Source organism: Pieris brassicae, chromosome 9 (assembly GCF_905147105.1).
Source record: "Pieris brassicae chromosome 9, ilPieBrab1.1, whole genome shotgun sequence".
NCBI classification, from domain to species: domain Eukaryota; kingdom Metazoa; phylum Arthropoda; class Insecta; order Lepidoptera; family Pieridae; genus Pieris; species Pieris brassicae.
Window position 1 is genome coordinate 6,620,610 of NC_059673.1, and position 16,824 is coordinate 6,637,433.

At 34.7% G+C, this 16,824-nt stretch overlaps 1 protein-coding gene across 7 annotated transcripts in view; it reads left to right on the forward strand.

The window, feature by feature from the left end:
• LOC123714464 (guanine nucleotide exchange factor DBS-like) overlaps positions 1 to 16,717 on the forward strand; it is a 91,167-nt gene extending 74,450 nt beyond the window's left edge. For 4 of the 7 annotated variants that reach the window (XM_045668713.1, XM_045668715.1, XM_045668714.1 and 1 more), the window contains exons 12-20: positions 5,365 to 5,499; positions 7,275 to 7,460; positions 7,768 to 7,959; positions 9,041 to 9,166; positions 9,529 to 9,726; positions 10,248 to 10,453; positions 11,113 to 11,272; positions 13,987 to 14,119; positions 14,595 to 16,717. In XM_045668713.1, coding sequence (XP_045524669.1) covers positions 5,365 to 5,499; positions 7,275 to 7,460; positions 7,768 to 7,959; positions 9,041 to 9,166; positions 9,529 to 9,726; positions 10,248 to 10,453; positions 11,113 to 11,272; positions 13,987 to 14,119; positions 14,595 to 14,692 — 1,434 coding nt within the window. In that variant the 3' untranslated portion in view covers positions 14,693 to 16,717. Of the gene's footprint in view, positions 1 to 5,364; positions 5,500 to 7,274; positions 7,461 to 7,767; positions 7,960 to 9,040; positions 9,167 to 9,528; positions 9,727 to 10,247; positions 10,454 to 11,112; positions 11,273 to 11,821; positions 11,844 to 12,792; positions 12,982 to 13,986; positions 14,121 to 14,594 lie in introns of those variants that run through there. The other 3 variants (XR_006754311.1, XM_045668717.1, XM_045668716.1) reach the window with 3 other exon arrangements.
• The last annotated feature ends 107 nt before the right edge of the window (positions 16,718 to 16,824 follow it).

Consider the following 16,824-nt stretch of genomic DNA (forward strand, 5'->3'; position numbering starts at 1 on the left):
CGTTAAGTTTTGGAAACTCCCACGAAAACAATAAACACATTTTCCATAAAATATTTGACAGTGTTTGTGAGTGTATACGACTATAGGTGATTTTGTCTTAAATAAAATATTTTAATTAGGACATTATGCGACGAACAATAGCGGAATGTATATCAGACGAAACTTTTATACTAAAAATTAATTCGACACACAGGGAACATGGCGCGGAAAGAAAAGTGCGTGCGTTGCGTGCCCAATGACTTCATTTATATTTATGACATCGTCAAACAGGTTGCTACAAAATTAAGAAAAAGTTTCACTTGATAAATGTGCCTTTACTTCCTTGGTTACGAATATCGATTCGACTTTTGAACTTTTTAAATAACGATTATCCCTAGAAACTATAGAAGCCGTAAAAACTTATCTTATTTGTAAAGATTGATTTCTTTATAAGGTTGTGTTGAATTTATATGTTATGTATACGTCGCAGTAACCGTTCAATAACAAGCTTTTTAACTAAACAGCGCCGTTTAAGTAGCTACCTGAATGATATTGTGCCGTAGCGTTTGTTAGAACATTTTATTAACTGGCTGGTTAAGTTACGCTATTCGTACGATAGAGTGACCATGCATTAACAGACTAGCTTTTTAACTAAACAGCGCCGTTTAACTAGATACCTGAATGATGTTGTGCCGTAGCGTTTGTTAGAACATTTAAATAACTGGCGGGTAATGCTTAGCCTATTCGAACGATAGAGTGACCATGCGACTGAAATAAAACAAATGAAACATCTGACATATTTTGACAGACAAAAATATTTTTTTTTAATTATTTGCTCGAGTACTCCATTGTACTTGTAGTCTTTCATTAAACTTTGGAAAACACCATCAAAGTTCTGGTTTCCGGAAGCCATATTGAGTTTTGACGCTAGCCGCTAGGTGGCAGAAAGTGGAACGAATTTAAAATTAACGGTCAACAGTCTTGGCAAGTAATGTAACGTCATCGATCTAAGTCATTTGCCTAGCTGTTTACTCAACTGGCTGAATATCTTTCAGGTCGCTAGATAAAAGCCGCTGTTTAGTCTAGGCTGTTGATGAAACGACTAACTAAGCTAGTTGGCTGCGACTTATATTTGTATATTTTTATCTATGTTTCTTGTATTTTGTGGTCAAGTATTCCCGTTCCAAATTTTCTTAATTAAAACTTAGATACAAGTCACATTTTCACATAGGAAGTATTTCCGAACCAAGTAGATTAATGTCTTTCAAAATACGAGCCAGCAACGCCCTCGTGAGCCTTCCTGCAGTGTGTCCAGGCTATCACTAGAATCTCCAGCCCCTTGTTTGCCTTGAAAAACTAATAGCAATACGCTTTCCTATTATTTCTAATACCTCTCATAGGAGTTATACATATGTATATCCGCGTCCAATCGCGCATTATAACATTACTACAATTCTTTTAAATATAATGTCTTATTACATATCTTTCTTTATATCCACGCTTTGATAGGAGTTATATAAAACACGCCAGGCAATATAAAGCTATAAAATTCTCACATGAAAGTAATTGAGGATGTCCGCTATAAGGACGATCAGTTCAAGTTCACAAAACGTCTAAGGTCAGGGATTTTTTACACGAATGATTTTATTTAGATCTTGAACTAAATTCAATAGTTGTCGAAGTTTATAAATATAGAAATGAACATAATAATAGCCTCCTAATAGTCTATGGATTATACTTTATGCATATATTTTTGAAGAGGTTAAATCGAAAAAGGTTGCCAATTCTCCCCTTACTGTTAGTAGCTGGATCTGAAGAAGTACTATTCGAGTACTCTTCAGAAGATCATCGAATGTCTATGGGGATACGTGTGTAACATAAGTACCGAAATCTAGCACAGATTATATCGACCTAATTTGACATGTGAGTATTTGTTTCATATGTGATAAAAAGGTTCACTAATTAAGAGGCACAGGAAGACTCCAGGTACCAAATCATACCGCCCGTTGTGCTATCAAATCATTTTACTCTTATAAATTCCATTATGAGCATTAATGTATGTTATCAATATAAAAACTATGAGAAATGTCCATTAGCTTTACGGTCCTCCAAATTATTATTCTATTAGTTTAACAAATAAGAATCTTACTTAATAAATTATAAAATCCAGTCCAATAACCCCATAAATTTCTCTCGTTGTAATGTTATATTCTTAAGTATGATAATCTATATTCCCACCAAGTTCAAAGCACGTGCTGCATTACATGTGCTCCAAACGAAAATCGGCTACAGCTGTGCCAAGATACAAAAAATAAACAATAACATTTGACAGTCGAGATCAATGCTTTTCGTTGTTCAATAGGCGATTCCTTGAAACATCCCTTTCATTATTATATGTATGAAGTAACGGACATTCGCACTTCTGTGTTCAGATTCAAAAATATTACGTGCAGACAAAATCACTCAATGATGGCGCAAAGAGAATTCATAGTGATTATTGTGTCGTAGTAAAATTTGAATTTAGAACTGTCTATAGAAAGCCGACGCTCGCTGCCACAGAATAAAAACTCACACCAAAAACAATTATAGACAAAGTTTAAAGAGATATAGATCCTTAGTTGATTTTTATCCGGCAGATTAAATATAGACTATATATAGATACGACTAATAATTTATACCAATTAATATCAAAGGCATCAATAATTTGTAATAGCCCCAGGCGGGCACGTTCTTTAAGGCTCTCCAAGGCTTGGTCTACACTTCAATAATAATTGTTCAGTAGTCGGCAGGTGTGCACTAACACTAGTGTAGTACACACACAGGCAGTTCTGTAACGAGCCGTACATAGCACGTTCTTTGAAACTTTAAGCTCCGAATATGTTGCTCTACTTAATATTCATTATTTTTAAAAAATATTTATTTGTTTAAGTTGAAGATAAAATGAAATTCGAGTCACTTTGAATTTTATAATTACATTATTTGTATTTGATTATACATTTCTGTGTGTTTATTAACTCAATGAAATATTTGTTCTAAAATATGTAAAACCAGAGTTTATAAAGATTTTAAAGTCTTGGAGTCTTTCCAGTTTCCGTTGCGTCATGAGTTACGTATTATTTTCCTATAAATTACTTCACTAATATGTTACAATAATTGATAAGTGCCACTTTCTTAATTCTTAAATAGCTCTATAAAGACAACATTAAAATCTAACTCAAGTAAAGCAACATGTCGACCTGTTTACAATACACGAGTGGAGGCAACCACTTTTTTTACAAACCCAACGTATTCCCTCGCCCCTTACATCCCGACCATCAGTTCCTTATTCTTACTAAAACACTCGCCATGTGCTCTTGCATCCTGTTCTGATTCTGTTACGTATAGTGTAAAGCAATGTATAATTTAGTGTAATTTTATAAATGTATGTGCAATAATGGATACATTAAACGTTGTTCTGAAAACAGGATACAAAATTGTTAAGGATTTTTCTGAACAACATATTCATGTAAGTTGTATTTATTTAAAAAAATATATAATTGGGTTCATTCATAAAACTCATTCACGAATCTAGGTCTTTAGATTTCTGTTGGAAAACGCATTCATAAAGATTTAAACGTTGAACTAAATTTATTTACAAAATGGAAGTATTCATAAAAAAATTAAAGCTATACAATCTAATAGTACTATTATATGAATTGTTTTTTATTTTAGTAACACTAGGTAACTCTATCTCATGTTTAATGATGGTTAGCCTAGACGTGCCTTTAACTCGGCGAAACAAACAAATGAAGCATGCGCTGAAATGATTCATTCACTCAGTCATTCTCATTCAAGATTATAGACAACATTTCATCTATATTTTTATTACCTTCGGATCTTACAGCCTACATACACAAATCTCTTTTTAAGTATTGCATGTCTATAACGTATAAAACTGGTTAGCGGAATGATAACGGAAATTACAAGCAAACGTACACGATTAAATGTTACTAGAGCTAAACTTGACCGTATGCAATTTCTGCCCATTTGTTCCGACTAAATTTAGGTGAAACTTAACACTTTCACAATAATTTATGCTATAACGGAAAGCATTTTTATCTTAAAAATTATTTATTTTATGTAACGGCTTTTATAATAATAAATCCCATTTGTTGTATTATTTGTTTTTCTTGTTTCTCGTTATCCGAAATTTCTTTCTTCTTCCCGATCACATTGATCGCAACCCCTTCACGTATCACATCCGTACTAACTGAACAGATTCATTTTTATGTATCCTTTTTTTATTATTGTTCTCTTCACTGTTTATATATGTTTTAGTTGCTTTGTTTTGTCAAATTACTAAAACATATCTTATTTATTTTTACACTTCTTACGCTTACCTTATTTATTTATTGAAGTTAAACTTCTATATCGGCGTTGGAAAAAAATTACCGTCACCGTTTTCGGTTACGCGTCACATTTTTCCGTTACGCGCCTTCTTTTTCTTGTCCCATCACGGTTGATTCGAAGACATTCGAAGCCATTAATAATAAAAATATATAATAACGATAACAATGATAGTAATTATTCTATTAAAATGAATGAATCAAAATAAATATAGTTATAATCTTAGTAGCAATAAGGTAAATGAAATAATTGTATTATTTGTATTCATGTCTATGATAATAAAAGCCTTTTGTTAAACTTTATTTAACCAATTTCTGTAAAGTTGCAAATAATAGATCATTTTTCGAAAAAATCACGTCCTAAAGAAGTTTCACTTCTTACGAGTGTACTGTGTACTAGTACACGCACTCATTTTTTTTAACAGTGGTTGCCTGGAAGTGATCGCTCGAAAGCGATAAGGCCGCCAGTTGGCCTCCTTTTTATTGAATTATGTCAATTGTATTATATTTATGTATATGCAACGAAGTGTTAATAAATAAAATAAATAAAGGCCTACAGTTTTTTTCCAAACTTCTCTATCCATGCTTTTCCTTCTTCATTCGCTTCGGTTGTTCCTTTTGGTCCTTTCTATATATGTAGCTGTCTTTAATATTACATTAATATATTAATTGCTCCTTCTGTTATGGAACAGAATGTAACTCATTAATTATGTAATATAATGTGTTATTAGTAATTATTAATCAACGAAATAAAATTATTTATAATTTATGCCTTTATGAGTTCCGTTTAGAATTGTGTCACCGATGTGCGAGTATTTTCAATATGTCAGTGTCAATTGATATTTGGGGCTGTTGTTTAGAAATGGTGAAACTGTATCGCTTTCTTAAGACTTGTTTTTAATACTAGTTGTGGTAATAGTTCAGTTGCTCGGACCGCCTAAAAATTCGGAGTCAGGTTTGTAAGTAATTTATACTAACAATTTTTTTGCCTTATCAACAGATGGAGACGTCAGGAGGGTCAGAAAGTTCTGGAGGAGAAGACTCAGAGGCTCGGCGGTCACGGAGAGGCCACGTTCTTGCGGAACTTCTACAGACTGAGAGAATCTACGTACAAGAAATGGGCTCAATTCTCACTGTAAGATTTTTTTCCTGCTCTATTTCGTAATTCCGCTAATACGGTCCATTAAGCACCTCGATATCTCTTGTGCGTTACGCGCTCTGAAAATTAAATATGCCATTGTATTCACATAGTAGTGCCACGCTCAGTGGCCCGCTATGGACCATCTGACATCTCACCATTTATCTGATGAACAAGCCACGCACGCGACAACCGCTCAGGCGAAGCGGGCCCACTCAATGGAACGCCAACGCTTTACATTTAGCACATTCGCAAAGTACACCTCGATGCTAACTCTCCGTCGCGTGTGTTTTTTTGTTTAGTGCAATATGAAGCATGGAAAATACGACCTTCACAAGTCTTCCGCCGATCTCAGCATTGGCACTTCCTACTCATGGTACTACAGAAAAAACGACAGCACGACAAAGCGAAAGAAGAAACTTTCGAGAACCGCCTCCGAATCGACTCTCTTCAGTGACTATGCGAATCAAATTGCGCTCTTCGATAAAACGAAAAATAAAAAGAAGAAAAATCCTAGTGCCGCACCAAATCGAATTAAAAGTCAGAAAAAGAACTTAAAACCCGTGTACCTATTACCCTTTATTGGAAACTTTTATTACGGTGAAGTACTACCTGGTTATGAAGACACGCTAAAGACAGAAGAAAAAATTGTTTACTTGCCGGATTCCGATGTTTTGACAGTATCTGAACGACACAACACTGAACTGGCGTCTTTGGCAAGCAGTAACTCCACTGTTGTTTCCTTTGGGAACATCGTAAAAAATCCCATCTACGGCTTTAAAGAAAAGGACGTCCACGTATCGACTACAGAATATTTAACTGATTCATCAATTACCAAAGATTCACAATTACAAACAAACAGTTGTACAGAAATACGAGATACAATGGAAAGCAGCAAAGCGACGAACGATGTTTTAATGAATATAATGAAAGATTATAAAAGAATAATGAAAGAATGGAATAATACTATAATAGACCATTATTCCACCGGCTCCCATTCCAAACGTTCAACAATGTGTTCGAAGAGCAACACAGAGAGCTACGTCCGAAGTTTGCATTCAACATTATCGTATCGAAAGAAAAGGCGGGAAATGTGGTCAAATAATCATAAACAAAAATATAGTCATAAATGCAAACGGTACGAGAGTAAACATAGCAAAAAATCTCGAAGCCTGAACAAGAATCAGACATTCAGTCATTGGTCATCCACGTTACAGAATTTTAAAAATATCTTTCAAAAGCACGGTGAAAAAATAACACATCGCGATTGTTTGGAAGCAATTTATGAAGATTACGATAAGCGTCTACAACAGTGGTGCGATGCCATCAGTGAATACCCATCTTCGTTTGACTCGGTACATGTGATATTTACAAGAATATCTTATAACTGTAGCGCGTGCTTGAGTTTGCTTCTAGATTCCTGATTATCATACCACAACGCCAACACAAGAATAGCTTTGCCAGCTTAGCTTTTTAAGCGACAATGTAGTAGAGTTCAGAGTCATGGCATTCCTCATTAGTTTTGATGTATTTCTAGGAACCTCGTCTCCGAAACCTGTAAACGAAATATGACTAGGAAAACAATTTCGCTTGATTCACCCACATGCACCCTAAGAGCTTGTTCAGAAAGGTGAATTCTCCGCGATTCTCAGGGGCGTATTACGCGCAACCGTTGCGTCCAATTCGCCCCTTCTGGCAAGCTCTTACTCACCAACCGTTCGAGACATCGAACGAGACTGAAACAGTATGTAATCTTCTATTGTCTGTTACAGGGATACAAAGATGAAATTGAAAAAGCGGAAAACCAACACGCCCTGCCATCAGGATTAGCGGGACAGGCAGATGTTCTGTTTGGAAACCTTCACGAACTCTTCACATTCCATCAAGAAATATTTCTTAAGGATTTAGAAAAATCTATCTCAGCGACAGAACTTGTTGCGCTCTGTTTTGTTGAAAAGGTAAGTTCTAATTTTAAAGAATACGTCTAATTATAGAAATAAAAGTTGACGTTTTTCGTTTATACATTTTTTTTTAATAGAACAGATGCGAGGCCTACCTGATGTTAAGTGATAGCGCCGCCCATGAAAACTCAAACTCGCGAATGCGTTGCTGGCTTTTAGGAATAAAATCTGGATTTTGATCATTATCATGTACTTTTGTAGACCATATTAGTCTATATGGCACCAGATCTATTCCAAAAATATCTTCATTAGTAGAAGCTACTTTTCTACCTTATATTCATACATATCATATTAAAAATTTCAGAGAGAAACATTCTTCCGCCTATACAGTTATTATTGCCAAAACATACCTCGTTCAGAAAGGCTTCGAGAGACACTGGTGGACACACATCTATTTCTTCAGGCTTGCCAACAACGTCTCGGTCACAAGCTGCCCCTAGCTGCTTATTTGCTCAAACCAGTGCAAAGGATTACTAAATATCAGCTTTTACTAAAGGTGAGTTAATATTATTCCTTTTATTGGTGTTAGGAATAAACGGGAACTGAGGAAATTTGGACATCTTTTAATAAAATAAACTTTAGTCTCCAATCTTTTAAAGCGTTTAACTTCATCATGTTTAGTACAGGGACCAACTATATATTGATGATATTCTACTATTTGAGTTGATAAAGTTAATTCTAATGATGCTTACGGATACTTGTTTTTTCCGGTTCTACGCTTTAACGTTTAACATTTTGAAGTTATTTATTTATTTATTTACACGTTTCCATATATAAAAGTATACATATTAAAAACAAAACAGCAGGATACATAAGTTAACAACAATAAAAATAAGAAACACCTACTGAGGGTAAAGTACAAGAAGTGCATAATTAATTAACAAAAAACCTCAAAATCGCATGTAACTATAATTAAAATAAATAAAGTAAAATGTAAAGAAAAAATATAAATATAATAAAAGTTCTTAGTGTTATTGACAAAACATTTACTTACTGCGCCGGCGCAGCGACCCAAAGTGAGTCTTAGCCTCCAAAACGTGAGAACACCAGCTTTGCCCATGCGCTACTTGCTAACGCATAGTTCCTTCTCTCCGGCCTCTTTACAGTGATATCTGGACCGAAAAACTAGTGAACACACAGCACACAGTACAACACTTATCTTGGCCCCGTAACTTTTAATTCATACCGACAGCTATAATCTATAATAACGTTTTTAGATAAAAAGAGATCTATGTAGTCACTATCGGATGTTACATAGAATTGGCGCATGTCTGAACATAGATAATAAATCTAGTAACCTTAAAAAGACGACCTTAAATATATTTTAGAAATTATTTATCTGTAAACGTAACGTGGTACAAAAGCAGTTCTGTCTGCTGTTTCGTTATCAGACATATGCACAGATACATACTTTTCTTTATTTCTTTAATTGAATTAACTGTCAAACTGGATTTGATAGGATGTCCTGTCCAAATCATAATTTACTGAAACGTTGAGGCCTCTAATGTTACATTTAATATTAAATATGTAAATTATATATATAATAAAGCAATATAATGATTATCATTTTAATCCAGGATCTCCTCCGGTATAGCGATTGTGGGTCAATGAGTGCTGGTCTCCAACAGGCATTGGATTGTATGTTGGTGGTCCTCAAATGCGTGAATGACTCCATGCACCAGATCGCTATAACTGGCGTACCGGTCAGTATAGTTTAGTATAAAATTTTAATACAATAGATACCTATACAAATATAATTTGTATCAAAGCGTTACGAGGCTTAATTTAGTCGGGCAACATTTAGAACGGTCACCGTCCGATAACCGTTTTGCCGCCTCCACGGACCAGTGTTGCAATTTTCCATCCAAGGATGGTTTCATCAGCGCCAGAATCTCGTAGACCAACAATCCTTCATCACGTGACTTTTCTTCACTTTGAATATGTCTTTGTCTAACACAATTTTAGTATAACACAGTCCTAGCATGGTCATGATATGACACGTTGTAGGAATGCATTCTATTGTAGAGCCATTATTAATATAAATATTTTTTTTATATCTTTATAGGTTGATCTCAATCAACAAGGCGAACTTCTATTGCAAGGGTCCTTCCTGGTATCTTCTGAGACCAAACGTGATCTCCGACTGCGTATACGACCGCGACGCAGACACATTTTCCTTTACGAAAAAGCCATGCTCTTCTGCAAACCAGCCGCTAAAAACAGCCACAATAAGGCCACTTACCACTTCAAACATGACTTGCAGGTGAGACTACATAAGTGGTTGGCCTTTACAAAACGTTTGTTACCATGGATACGATGTAAGGGAAATAATGGTTACCATGGTAACCATAAAAAATTTGATCTGCTATTTACGGTTATATTTTTTTTAAGTATTTAAAGTTCTATGGGAATTTGAAGTTTCTGTTTCAGGAAAAACACCTGAGTTATCCTAATTTGGAGGTACTCTCTTGAAATTTGGATTTCATTGTTAGATGTCGTTATTATTATTGGAATCGGTTTTACAGGGTAACCTTGCTGGAAAATTATGTTTTTCCCAAAGACAAAGGCCGAAGCGACACTATATGATATGACAAATATTTATAATTAAAAAGAAACGTGTTTTCAGAAAGAACTTGCAACAGATCTCCGTCTTATTTCCCCCGTATTCGAACTAAGACCTATCGATGAGGCTCAAACTATGAAAGCCCATAAACGTTTTTTTCAGTTAAACTGGAGTTCAAAAGTGCTATTTCCTTATTAAAAGTTATTCCTAATCATTTTCAGATGTCCCAAATCGGTCTAACCGAGTCCGTAAAGGGTGATGTGCGTAAGTTCGAAGTATGGCGTCAAGGCAGGGCCGAAGTGCATACGATAAGTGCACCCACCGCTGATATCAAAAGAGCCTGGGTTGAGAGGATCAAAAGGGTTCTACTTGACCAGCTTAAGGAACTCAAAGGAGAACGTGTCAGGCAATACGCACAGCATCATAGGTGAGTGTTTATATGAGTCGTCAGTGTTAAATTCTTTTTATTATATGACAGTTTAAAATTGTCATTTACAGACAATCTTTGAATCTATGATTGAAAATATAGACAAAATACCGTAAATAATTTAAAATTAAAGAAATCGTATAAAATTTTACATTCATTGACATCCACAATATCAAATTGTCTCGCTGACCACCGTTGCCGGAAAGTACTCGAAATTTCGAGTTAGGTCAATAATGTCAGAAGTTCGCGTTACTAACCACTAAAGTACAACTTACGTATTTATAAAAAAATATAACCAATTAATGTATCTTTCGGTAAATCGCGTAGTACACAGTAATATATAAAACTTTTAATTCGAATCATTTGCAATAAAATGTAACTTAGTTAAAATATCTTGATAGCGATTCTCTTAAATTGTCTTACTTTTTTAAAATTAATTACAAATAATACAATAAAATCATAATGTGTTACATTAGAAAGCTGTGGTTTGTATAAATGTAACCAAAGCCGTCTTTAATCAGTTGCGGTAGCAAATGCCTCAACGTTCTCTCACCATATACGTTGCTTGCTCTCGATGTAGAGAGCCGAACTTATGTTACAGCTGGGCCTGTACGTCATGCTCAAGTTGATTTTTATGTCATATCGACAAAAAATTCCAGGACACTGATTCAAACCAGCTCTTGGGATCTGGGACCCCAAAAGGAGCGACCCCAGCCACCCTCGAATCCCTCTCGAACCGGTTCTTGTGATAATCACGATGAGCCCTGCTGGTCCACAGACCCATCAGAAGACGAAGAGGACGAGCCCGAGCACGCACCGGTACGTATACGTGCATCGTTTAAGTACTTTGATCAGATTTCATTAAGAAATTGTATTTACACGGATTTTACTATCTTCGTCTCTTTCTGTCTAATTGTGTTGACGCTATGATAATGTTAATGTTATTGTTAAAACGGTGACCTTATAGTGAGTTAGTTTTAAAGTTCTTGTTTGAATGTTATGTAATTATTTTTCTACAGAGCTTTTATGTTTTTAACTTTAGAAAGGTGTAATTAACTCATTGATTTTTGTTCAAAGATATAATAACATTGACTGTGTTCGTCTAAAAACATTATGGAACAGATAAAAAATAGCGTCCATAGTTTATACTATTGTATTACAATTAATAAGGCAAATATCTCTTGTATATTCTCGGCTAATTCCTAAACGGATTCTATATCCAATTACCAATCATATTGGTTACGAGTCGATTGTTTAAATTATTACGTGTAGTATTTTTACGTTTGGATATAAAATCCGCTAACTAACTGTAGGGTTAGAGGTCTGGGATGTAAACGGTAATAATGGTGACTAATTTTGGGTTTACAGCGTGAGTGAAGTGCTCAATAATGTAAGTGGAAAGTGATTTTATAGGAATGTGGGTTCTAGACACCGGGTAGCGCATGACTAGGCTGCCATCCTGACGCACTTCGCTTCCCGGGAACTAACTAGGCCACGAATTAATATAAAGTGACTTATAGTATCTCAATATAGAGGTTATAGAGTAAAGAAACGAAACGGACGGTGTCTTTATATCGGAATATTCTTTAGACGTTTCATTAATTTATAAAAAATACAATCTTGTTTTTACAGAAGAAAATTTACAAAATTAACCTGAAATACATAAATAACAGCAACAGAGCATTATAGGCACTGACAAATAGTAAACTTTTCGCAATTCCCTCAACGAACAATAAGGAATATCCGTTAACCTGTTCGTTAACTATGGTCGATATCGTATACGTGCCTTTAATAAACTTACTGACAAAGTGCTTCCTAAATATATTTTTATAAGTTATTTACATCTTATTTGTCCATCATGGAAATTGTGCAACAATATACATATGCAGTACTCACAGTACGTACGCACTCTACGAACGCACTATTTACGTCTGTACGTATATTAATTTTAATTTGAATATAACGTTGTAATTAGGCACAATGACAGAAAATGTAAAAAAAATTACTTACGTACCTACTATAATGTCACAGGCCGGAGGCTGAATGCAGAAGATTATTTTCCTGTATTACATTAGGAATATTAAATTTCACATTACTTTAAAATTTTAATTGATATATATTCAATTTCCTCCACCAGGAGAGGAAATATTTTGATAAGAAAAAACGGGATATTGTAGTAAAAGAAAACAAGTTCCGTTCCGTTTCTTTACCAAGCTCTAACAGACTCACAACCGCTGCCGCATTTTTGTTTTGCCACAGTCATCGCTTATAGTTTGATCACGTTTGCACTGGTCACTCGGAATTAGCCTAGGGAGCAATGTATGTTGTGTTTTCAACAGGTGACGGAGGCCGTCGGTCTCAACGGCACCATACACAGAATGGTTCAGTTCTTTTCCGTATCGGGCTCCACACAAGCCAACTCCACGTTTTACGTGTCCCAGTACTAGCCCACTCCGGGCCTTGTATATAAGACTGATTTAGATAATTTTATTGCCAAAGACGACGTGTAGTCGCTGATTTAATATTGTGTAAGTGTTTTGTTTGTACTCATTGTCGTGTGCTTACGATACTGTGCGCTTCGCTTATCGATGTTGTGTCATTTATTTACAAGCTATAGATTCATGAATTGGGACATATTTACGTATATATACCTACGGTTAGACGGTATTCTGCACGGCACATCTTTCATGGCACACACTATGGTCAGTGAAGCTCCGGACTTCCTACTATACTTTTATGAATGTAGATCTATATCTTCGATTAAATATATTATCTATACACATATTTGATTATCTCAAACATTAGGTAACTATCTGTAGGTATTAAAAATATGTATGTATATGCGATTTAAATTATCATTTTGGTTAGTTGTCTATCAAATATAATTCGTTCGATATATTTGTAAGTATATATTGATATATTTAAGTCTATAATCTATAAATTTCATTATCTACTTCAGGTTTTCCAAACTGTGCGTACGTAACAACGTACTCGTGCATGGCTTCGCGAAACAAACTAACGCGTTATATTAAAATTATTTCAACTGCATTCCACTATTAAAATCATGAATAACGCAGTTAAAATATTGTTAATATGAAAGTACTAACAGCGTGCATGAAAAAATTTAACACGCGAGGTGATAATAGTTTTGGTCACGCATGATGTGATTATTGGAAGATTAAGGTGCATGAATGTGTGTTATAGATGAACGTTAACACATTAACAATGCCACACCTATATGGACATTAACTATACATAGAAACTCGCGTAGATTAGCTACGACATAGATTTGTCTAGTAACAAGTTTCACTACAAGTTATAACCTTTAGCTAGAATAAAAATGAATGTGGTTAATACCACAAGTACAAAATAACACGACAAATATTATACAAATCTGTAATTGCAAACTTGAATAATTCAACGATCTTCCATCGATTATTTGTACCCACAACAATCTTGTACACTAGACACTTATACTCTAAACGTATTTTTTGTACTATTGGTACAATGTTAACGTGGGATTTGGTACATAGGCGGTGGGTTGCGCGCTCATGGCCCTGTCGGACTACACCGCGGTGGGTGCCAGTGAGGTATCTCTTCGGGAAGGGCAACACGCAGAGCTACTCAAGGTGGGCTGCGCGGGATGGTGGTACGTGCGACTTGCAGGTAAACTATCTATCTCGATGATGAGGTGATGAGAAAAGCTGATAAACCAGGTGTGGAAATCTGGCTGCCTTATGCCCCATCGGATCAGTAAACATTTAATATTACATATAAAATTCTACTATACGTGCGTATGTCACTGAACTCCTCTGAAACGGCTGGATCGATTTGAATGATTTTTTTGCGTTTGGATTTCGCCCTAGATGGTTTAGATTCACAAATCAGCCCGGTAGATTTCAATGCAGTCGATAACTAGTTTATTTATCTTTACTGAAAATACACAGCTGGTATTTATATGGATATATGGATGGTCGAGGATGATTTACATTATAATTAATTTTATATGAATACAATTATGTTAAATATATTGGTTTCGATTTCTACAACACATACTTGTTATACATATATTAAGTATAGACATTATTTTTGTGTATCTTTATTTGTGTGTATATAGGTATTATGTAACAATAATTTGCAGGTGGTCAGGGTGAAGGCTGGGCGCCGGCTGCTTATCTTGACCAGCGTAAGACTTCGCGCTCGTCGAGTCGTTCTCACGACCGACTGCACGACCACTAAACTCGAATGGCGTTGACTCGCAAATCAGTTTGAGCCTTTGACCCAATAGCTTTATCCCAATTATAGGGCTTCTTGGCTAAGACATATGGCTATTGATGATTATTCTTGTCAACAGCCATGAAGGTCTTACGCGTCGTTTTCTGCTATATTTGGGCATAGAATGCATTTCAAAATTTTGTAAATAAGTCGGGATTGTTTCTAGAAGTTTTAGCAATTTTGTACCTTAGTGAGCCATTTTGACTTAGTACACTGTGTTTCGCTCATCTTTATATAGTTTATAATACTGTGACGTTTGCTACTCTATCAAAGACCTTATTAATAAAAAAAACCCGTATCTAGTTAAGTTAAAAAATATCTGATTTCAATTATCCAAGTTCACAGAGTGCGCCTTAACCCGCTTGTGTAATGTTATATATAGATGTTATAAAAGCTTTATTGTATTATCCCCTTACTTATAAACATATCTCATCTTAATATTACTAATAATGATTTAGGAATTAAGTAATGTTAATTTTACTACTATTTTTATAGGTAAGGGGAATGTGTATGAGTATCCAAAGTATAGTGCGGTAGAAAATTGTTAAGCGGCATGAGATTGAAGATTGATATATATGGAAATCAAATCAGAGATAATGTATCGACCTTTAGAAAGAGATAATGAGTGACTTCGTAGAGCGTTGTCTCTGTTACACGAATAACATGTTTGCATTGGAAATTCTTTCTTATTACTTAGTAATGTGATACAGATAGCGCTTTAAAAAGTAAAAAAATCATTTCACTTCGAACTCCTGATGAGTGCGATTGCTTCTTTTTTATTATGGGACCTAGACAATGATATCTTTTTAAAGATCGATATGCAATATCAATCTATAAATTTTTTAAAGGTTTCGCAATTTTGGTATCAATCCTTTAGTTTTTAAAACACAAAGACTTTATAGATCTTTAAATATCTGTATCCATATTTCAATGTTCAGGAGTTTTAATATTGTACTTGGGACCTAAAATTTCATATACGTTTTCTTTGTATATTCTCTACCATTATATGTTTAATCTAAACCAAATAATAATAACCCTATCTCCGACTCCAACATTTGTAAATATTTAGTTTTAGTTATTTATTTGAAATGAGATAGTCTCAAACATCCATGACAAATCGTAGATAGTTTGGTACATTACCATTTCATTTCACGATGCAACACCCAAAATATATCCCATAGCAGATTAAGCATAACTTAACAGTTTGAGACAATAATAATATCGTGAAATGTTTCTTAAGGTTGTAAGATAAAGATTATAGCTATAAAAGTATCATATCCATGTAATCATATCATTGTCGCTTTGCGTTTGTTATTTAAAAACGGCGTATAACGAAAACCCCGTAATTTCTGAAATTAGCATAATTTGTAGAGTCCATTGGCTATGGCTAATATTCATTGACAAGCTGGCTCTTCCATCTGTCAACAAATTAACTCTAGGTCTCGACGGTTCTATCCCATCTGTCAGTTGACATTCGGATTTTGTCAGATGTGTGCTTAAAACTGTCTGCGACTAATTTACGAGAAAGTAATAAACATGACATAATTTTGTAGCGAAACCTACCATATTCGACTTCAAATTACTGGGATGTCGTCATACCCTTAAATACGACCTTAGCAGCTGGGCCATTCCGGCCGGCCAGTCAGTGATTCAACAGGTCGATGTTACTTGTGGTAGTAACGTTCCTTAATTTAAAAAAAATATTCATTTTATGTTATTTTATATCGCCAAGCTGTATTTGTTTTCATAGATCATGTTTAAAGTATATTCCATAATAAATAGTGTACGGGATTTTGTTATAGGCTGTATTTTAAAAGTATTTGTGAGTGAGGTGCCTATTTGCTTTTTGGTGTTATAAATACCTAGGTGTCTACTAGTCTACGTTTTTATCTGTGTTGTTGGTATGTAGTATTTGAGATGTCATTATTATTTGTCAAAGCATTTTGTTACGAATCATGCAAAATAAATATTACGAGGATTTTACCATTTTTTTTTTGTTTTATTTTAATCCGTTTGCTCAGTTTAAAATTTTAAATAATGCACGCTTTATTTCCTTATAAAATTATTTGCTTTATATCACCAATACATAAATTTTG